Below are 8215 nucleotides of genomic sequence, written 5' to 3'. Positions count from 1 at the left end.
AGGTTGAGAGATGATAGATGGAAGGACAATATCCACATGAAATTTGAGAGCTTCAATGTTCACACATATATTCACTTAGTCTTTAGAGCCACGCATGAACCATTGCTAGACGACCATCCATGATAGCGAGCTTTCTTGATTAATAATTGATCAAGGATAATTAATTAGACTAAATTTAATTAATAATCTATATGGGCACTAGCCCAAGTCTAATTGGGGATGAACCTAAAGAGTCACACACAGATTATTCAGGAAGAAAAGAGAATCAATTATGAATTAATTTTGAGAGATGCAAATAATTGGATTATTTACACGTGGGATGATTATAATTGAATGTGGGATGATTAATTGGATGGATCACTCAAAATTAAATTAATTGAATTAATTTAATTGGGCTTAATAAATAAATGAAATTTATTAATTAAGAGATATTTTAGGCTTGCGTCATTAATTAAATTACATGACATTGGTTCAATTTGGTTTGAATTTTATTAAATTTAATTTAATTAAATTCATTTGAACTTTGAAATTATTTTAGGCCCGATCCACTAAATTAAGGCCCATTAGCCAAAAAGTTGACTTCTATTATTGAAAGGAGGATTGACCAAGTTGCATTTTTGAAAAGTACAAACTTAACTATATTTGGATTACTTCTCTATATGGCATGATTGGATCATACCATATACAATAGGAGTTGCCTTGTGGGTAAGTGGAATGTATCTTGACATATTTTTTACTTATCCATACAAGACATATATATATCTATATATATATGAGTGATCAGGGTAACAAACTCATAATATAGCAAACACAAAACTCCTCCTCTTCTCTCTAGAAATCGACCGCCCTCTCTCTTCTCTGAGGTTGATTTTGATCTCTTGTAGTAAGGGGATCAAAGTGTCGTCCTCGTGGTGTGGTGTGAATCATCTCTAAAGGATTCCTCTATTGGAATCTAAGGTGAACGAGCTCATACAATTTTTTGGTTGTAACTTGAAATGAAAGAGGTAATTTCCGATTTAAATTATGGATCTTCGTTCCTCTTTCACCATATAGCCTTGTATTATTAGATTTTCTCTTCATCCTCATACTATATTAAACGCCTGGGAACACCCTTTGTTGGATAGAAAATTTCTTTTATGCATAAGTTTTATGGTTTCTTCTCTTGCTCACTTCCGCTCGCATGTTCCCTTGCTGAAAGACTATCCCTTCAGATCCACATTTCATTGTCACCATCAAATGCATGACCAGCACTATAGCATTGGATGGCCTGGAAATTTCATTCTATTATGCAGATATATAAATACATATATGAATGAAGAATGTCAAATAATATTGATGTGAGATAAATAAGATCGATTTACAATAGGACATTAAAACATGCAACCTAGCTAACATTCAACAACGTAATAGTTGGCACACCAAGCACTACTCGAACACATCTATATTCTCATTTGAATGATCCTCGACTTAGAACAATTAAGACCAAGACACATGTTGCACAATCACAATCATATGTGTGGTCATATGTAATAGCCATGTATGGCCTAAAGTCTTCATCTCACAACAGGTATTAAACACATGCAACCTAATTAATATCCATCAACTTAGTTGGCCCCAAACAGTAACCAACAATAATATTCTAAACGTATATCTCAGTTATGGCCACATTAGGTAGAAAATTTGAAATACAAATTCCAATTAAATGAAGGGAGACTTTCTTCCACATGCTAATGAAAAGGCCATGTAATGAAGGCGGTTTTCGTTGATATATATGATTGTACAATTGACAGAAGTTCTTAACGAAAAAGCCCACAAAGCTCCTCATCCACTCCAAATTCTGAAGTGTTCTAACAAGAAGCTTTTAACGTTTGCAAATCGAAAATTCCCTGTACGTACCTGCTCCTGTCCCTGAGCTTATTACTTAAGAAGACTCTAACCCAATCCTTGTGCCTCGAAACGGTTCTCTCTAATTATTGGCCAAACAAATCAATAAATCACCATACAACTGCAATGCACAGTATGTTCTCATCCCAGCAAACGCATGTTGTCCAACATGCAAGTGCTGAGGACAAGAAGTTGGTAGTCTTAATGAATTTGTGAAAGAAAAGGAGAAGATGCATATATACGGTACAACTTCTGATGAACGAGGTTCGGTATCTGTTCGTCAACCTTGTAAACAACTGATCAGTTGTGTCCTGAGCAAGGATTACTGAACCATGGCCATGAAAGTGGTTGATGCTGTCGTCCCACCACCACCGGAGGAGCCTACGTTCTGTCTCTGGAATCCTATCTTGTAAGCCATTTTAATTTCTTCTTCTGTCTTATCATCATAACCTTCATTTTCATCAACTTCCTCATAATTGTCCTCGTCATTCTCCTGAGCAAGGCCATCACTATTAGAGCATTCAACATTGTTGTAACTGTCGTCAACCATATCTCCATGGCTTTGTTGATGTTGCTTCTTTAGCATGTCTTCTGGCTTCAATACAAAAGTACCTTTGTTATTTGATAATTTCAGATTATTAAGGAAAAGACGACAAGATTAATGATCCTGCATATACTACTCTATATATATCCCTTGTCCAATAACAGATAAGATAGCAAAAAAGGACAATAAACTAAGGTAAATATGTAGGATTTTAGGGGAGATCAAGGTTTACTTCTCACACGCTCCTACATTAAAATAAATAAATAAAAAATAATTGCCCAAACGATTTTCAAGAGCTAACTTATAAACTTTCAAACATCTTATAAGATGTTTCGAAAAGCTTATAAACTTAGCCAAACACCCTCTTAATTGGACCAATTGATTAATTCACGTGACAAGTTTAGAACTTGGTACTCTTTCGAGTGTGAACAAATTATGGGAGAAAAATTTATTTTATGTTCTATAATTATAGAGGATTTGCAATTTTAGTACTGTTGGAATTCAATTTTGATAATTAAACCCTACAATTTTAAAAAATTTGCACATTGAGGATAAAATCCACCAAAAATTACAATCTTCGCCTGAATTTAGAGTTCACATGAGGTACAAATCCCTAATTCAAACTAGATTTATAATTTTTCCGAATGTTATTAAACCAATTTTTTTAAATTGAAGGGTGCAATAGTCAAATTGAAGTCCCAGAACTAAAATTGTCACTCTCTATAGGTGTCCTTATAATTTTCTTAATAACTAGACCAAATTTCTTCTTTTCTAATTTTGAAAAATGTTTCATAGATATAAATATCTTGATGCCGTTCATAGATAAAATTGAATAATGCAGTTTTAGTCTTGTAACTCAAAGGGTGTCATTTTGGTCCTGTGCGGATTATTTTTTATAATTTAGTCATGTCACTTTAAAATTTTAATAATTTTAGTCATTTTTCAATCAATTTATCTGAATATTATTCATGACTTGCACATGACCTAATTAAATTGGGGATTTCGTCCATTATGATGAGATCAAAACCATTAAATTAGAGATCCCAACCATTTCAACCATTAAATTGGTGTAAAACAACATTGAAAATTTTAATGAAAAAAGTTTGCGAAAAAGAATTAAAATTGTGAAAATTGGCCAAAATTTTTAATTTAATTGGATCATGTGCAACTCACACGCAGTTTTCCTGTCAATTAGGTCAAAAAATGACTAAAATTATCAAAACCTAAAATTACAGGACTTAAATTACAAAAAATAATTTGTACAGAACCAAAAATTACATCCCCAAATTATAGGACTCAAATTGCATATTTCCTAAAAAGCATTATAATTTTGGTCAAGTAACTATAATAGAATGACTATTTTAATCATACTGGAACTTAATCTGACAGTGAGTCTATAAATTTAACAAAAAAAAATGGAAAATTAATAACAAAATTCTTCAAAATGGTAAATGTGATCACAATTTGTGGCTCGTATGAGGGACACATGCAAAAATTTCGATCAAATTTGCAATTTTCAATAGATTTTGTCCTCAATATGTCAATTTCATTAAATTTTAGGTTTAATTGACTGATTGAATTCTAATATAACTAGAGTTATCATTCCCATATAATTATAAAATTAAAATTGTAATTTTTTTTATCACCCTATTTTTAGATATTAATATTAAATTATTTTCCTAGAATCGGCCATTACTACCTATTTTATTGTGCAACTCTGACCATAATTGATAATAACTCAACACGAAGTGGTAGGATTACCTGCTTTGCTCCTCCAATATTACCCTGACTTTGTTCCCCAAAGAGGCCGGATGAATAGGCTCCTACACTGCTTGTCTGCGCCTGAGTTTTGGCTCCATCTTTATCCTCCGATACATTTGCTTTCAACGATTCCAATGACAGCATTCCTATACCTTGTTGCTGTTGTTGCTTTTCTTGCTCAGGCAAGCTACCAAGAATCCCGCTACTACCACCACCTCCAGCACCAGTCACGTTGCCACCAGTGTTTCCAATGACTTTTTTCCGATATAACGCATCAAGTTCATTAAAGTAAGGGCAGGTTTTGGAATCTTCGGACCGCTTTTTCTTGCTTTCTTTTACTTTCTTGAAGTACTTGTTGATGTTTTCCCACTTCTCCTTGCATCTCTTGGCGTTTCTGTTGTAGCCCATTCGCTGCATACCTGAAGAGATCTCTTCCCACAGAGGCCCCTTAGGCCCTGCCTCCTGATATCTGGACTCCAGGCTGCTCCTCAACTTTATTAAAGCTAGGACTTCCGCTTTTGGCCATCTTGAGGAGGTTACCTCCAAGCTGCTGCTGCCGCCTGTAAAATCTAGTAATGGCATCTGTTGCTCAGGTATTGCAGCCGCCACCGTCTCAGAAGTATTCTGAAGCTGATCGTGGGCTTCAACAATTTCAAGAGTTTGAGTCTGCAGGGGATGATGAGAAGAAACACCTTGTTGATCACGTCGTTTTGGATGGGTTTGGCTCAGAGATTGCTGTTGTTCCGGAAAGGTGGGCTGCTGTTGGGGTCCAGAGGGTGGAGGTTGCGAGACCGGCACTGAGGGTGGGGGGTTTCGAGGAACGGCTGTGGGCAGGTGGATGGTCTGTCCAGTAATTTTCTGTAGGAACGCAATAATGGCAGCGTCCCTGGACGCAGAGATTGCGCGCTCCTGAGCCGTGAGCTCGTGTTCCCGAGCAAGCCTTGCCATGTCTTGCCTCTTCCAAGCTTCTTCTCTGATCATCCTGTCTTGCTCTCTTTTCTCTATGGCTTCTAGAAATTTCTGCTGCATAGCTTCTTGCTTCTGCATTACCTGCTTCATTAAACCCTCAAAGAAGTCCATCATTCTCTCATCATTATCCGCGCTGCCGGCACGGTGGCTCCTCTTGCGTTTGCGGTTGTGTGGGTTGCCAGTCAATTCCATTTCTACATCTTCTTCCTCGTCCTCGTCTTGATCATCTTCCCCTTCCGAGGATGAGGAGCTGTTGGATGAGGAACTTACTCCAAATGCATTAAATAATGAAACTGCCGGCGCATCTCGAGTAGCAGCAGTTCCAGCACCTGCAGCAGGAGGAGGATGGGCGCCTTCCGGTTGAGGCATTACCGCAGGCGGTAATGAGAGGGAGACGGAGGTAGGGTGATTCGGAATCCTCGGAAGAACCTGCAAGGGGCTGTGGGTGGTGGGAATGGCTGTAGCCGTGCTATGTTGGAGAGCCTCGAGTTGGCTAAAGAACTTGTAGCTCTTGCCATCCTGACGGCCCGCACGCCCTTCCTTTGTTCGTTTGTAATATTTATGGACATTTTCGAATTTCTCCTTGCATTTTTTAGCACTCCTTTTGTATCCCAGCTCCGCTAGTTTTCTGACACTCAAACAAAACAACAATCAAATAAAACTAATACCGTGAAAAAGAAAAGTTTTCGAACTAAGGAATATGTCCGGATTCAAATTATTGTCTTATTGAATGAATTATGTAATAAATATATGTATTAATGTAGGAATATGTAGAGGTATCCTTCTCTTCATCCCTACGCACGCATGCTGTCCCAATGTCCCACACCCACTAAACCAAACCTGTAAAGAAATTAAATGAAACGGGGGAGAGAGAGAAAGGTGAGAGAGTACAAAATGATTTCTTTTAATAAAGAACGGTAAGCAGAATAATATGCCCCTCGGGATTTGCACTTTCTCATACTAATGAAGTGATTATAATAGTATCAGCATCATGGCGTCGAGAAAAAACAACGAGGGAAACAAGTTGAAAAAGTGAGAAGAAAGCAATCTGAATGCAGCGATTGGCTAGAAATTCATGCAGCGGATCTGGGGTCACACTATGAAATTCAGCGAAAGATAGATTTCAAAAGATGCCCGTCTCGTGACTCGTGATGCCAACACATTGACACAAGCCCATGTGCGCCTTCGTGCACACAAATAGAGAGACCTTCTCTCTCTCTCTCTAGAGAGAGAAACTAATAAAGATTAATGGGTGGGTGGGATATTGTGATGTTGCCCATCAAACAATTGTATTTCCGCTGTACGCAATCAATCCTCCCATATCAGTGTAACTTGCATAGATGATGAACTGGAGGGAATTATTAAGCTTCACTTTCTCAACTCTCTCTTTCTTACCTGGCAAAGTATTTCTTGCTACCTCCATCACCACTCACAATGTCTTGGACACAATTATCCTTAGCTATTCCTGCGGTTGCACTTATTACACTATTATGACCATCCTAACTGAATTCAATACATCCAACCAAACCCTCACACACTAACTCGCATTCTTGGCTGTCAGGGAAATGTAGAACTGATGAGAGCAAATCAGACATATATATGGATAAAGGATAAGATGTACGTGAACCCAATACATCCAACATGCTTCTGCATTTGGATCCGACCTAACAATGAGCTGAGGGTTTGGATAGTTAAGGTTAATTTTCAGTACATGTGTTAATAAAGAGTTGAGAGTAAAAAGTAGTATTATCACCTGGAAACTTGTTCCCAGAGAGGACCCTTAAGGGTGGCATCGCGGAATGCTGTATCCATTTCAGACCTAATCTGCAGAAGGGCCAAAGTCTCCTGACGCGGCCACCTGTTCCCGGAGGCGCCACCTGCACCTTCCGCCGTCGCTCGTATCACTTCTTCGAAATCATTATTGGCAATGGCTCCCGGAGCCGGAGGTCGGCTGCTTATGGGTGAGGCTGCTTCTGCAATTCCCAGATCTCCAAATTTCTGATGCTCGTCGCTACTGATTACCACCTCCGGGGGCGCTGATTGGGGTTGGACTTGGGGATAACCACCTAAAGACTGAGGCCCTCCACCGCCTTCCTGCTGCTGATGTTGCATACTGATTCAGTTAATTCTCCCCTCCACTGCCGCACTACTACAATTTTCTTCCAGAAACGAAAGAGAAAAGAACAGAAATCTGTAATCACTCTATTCCTCTCGTGATCCTCGCAATTGCTAGAGGGAGACGCATATACGTGCGCCTGCGGCAGAGATCGATCGCACAAGATGAGGGGAGTACTGAATGCAGATTTACACACAATCAGTAACACGTATCTGCTTAGTTGGCTCCTCCTGTTCTTATTATTACCACTGTGAGGAGGGCGTCTTGCTTGCTGGGCCAGCAGCAGCAGGGCGGGGGGAGATGAGCAAATGCGAGTTTATTACCGATGGAGAACAATTGTGATGATATATAAATGTTGTGGTGGGTTTGGAGTACTTTGGAGAAACTAAGAATACGGGAAAAGTCCAAGAAACGGAGTTCCTAAGAGATAGTGCTGCTGGCTTTGATGGAATGATTTCTCCCGGTTCACTTTTATATCTTATGATTTGAGTACCATCTGAAACCAGAAAAGAAAAAAGAAAAAGAAAAAGATGGTATGAATGCCAGAATCATCACTATTAACTGTAAAACGAGAGAGAGAGAGAGAGAGAGAGAGAGAGAGAGAGAGAACGGTGCTATAGAGTTTAGACAGAGAATAAAAAGTTAAGGATTTACGAAGGTGACGATGATTGAGAGAGAGAGAGAGAAAGTTAGGAAACAAATGCAACGTTGTCAGCTGCTTCACTTTGCAGCTAATAATTGCTGAGACCATTACTCCCCCAGTATATTATTAAATATTTTAAGTGTACATTAAAAGAAATGAAGTGAACAGATCCGACTCTTTGCCACTCACTCACATTGTTGAGTTATTTATTTTTAATTAAAAAAAAAGGGAAATTTCATCCTGTGCGTTAAAATAGGCATCGAATTGTTGAAAATTTAATTCATCTACCACCCACTGA

General features: G+C 38.5%; 1 protein-coding gene across 3 annotated transcripts; it reads right to left on the bottom strand.

Moving 5' to 3' along the window:
* Nucleotides 1-1728: 1728 nt before the first annotated feature.
* LOC105164402 (trihelix transcription factor GTL1) lies at nt 1729-8006 on the bottom strand. 3 transcript variants are annotated; one of them, XM_088881877.1, is made up of 4 exons: nt 7929-8006; nt 6912-7770; nt 4190-5786; nt 1729-2479 (listed from the first exon to the last, which is right to left on the bottom strand). In XM_088881877.1, the coding sequence occupies exons 2-4, from the start codon at nt 7268-7270 to the stop codon at nt 2207-2209; spliced, it is 2229 nt and encodes a 742-aa protein (XP_088738003.1). In that variant the 5' UTR covers nt 7271-7770; nt 7929-8006; the 3' UTR covers nt 1729-2206. The 3 variants fall into 3 exon arrangements, with proteins under 3 accessions (XP_088738003.1, XP_011081349.2, XP_011081350.2); XM_011083047.3 differs by lacking the exon at nt 7929-8006 and having other exon boundaries at nt 6912-7914; XM_011083048.3 differs by lacking the exon at nt 7929-8006 and having other exon boundaries at nt 2321-2475; nt 6912-7918.
* Between the last annotated feature and the right edge of the window lie 209 nt (nt 8007-8215).

This window comes from Sesamum indicum, linkage group LG6 (genome assembly GCF_026168435.1).
Source record: "Sesamum indicum cultivar Baizhima isolate 11 linkage group LG6, ASM2616843v1, whole genome shotgun sequence".
Taxonomy (NCBI): Eukaryota; Viridiplantae; Streptophyta; class Magnoliopsida; order Lamiales; family Pedaliaceae; genus Sesamum; species Sesamum indicum.
This window is presented reverse-complemented; position numbering and strand designations above follow the sequence as displayed.

Coding starts and splice junctions, on each gene's coding strand:
- LOC105164402 (XM_088881877.1), bottom strand. CDS start 7,270: ATGCAACATCAGCAGCAGGAAGGCGGTGGAGGGCCTCAGTCTTTAGGT. Junction 5,787..6,911: donor CTCTGGGAACAAGTTTCCAG/GTGATAATACTA, acceptor TTTGAGTGTCAG/AAAACTAGCGGAGCTGGGAT. Junction 2,480..4,189: donor ATATTGGAGGAGCAAAGCAG/GTAATCCTACCA, acceptor TTTGTATTGAAG/CCAGAAGACATGCTAAAGAA.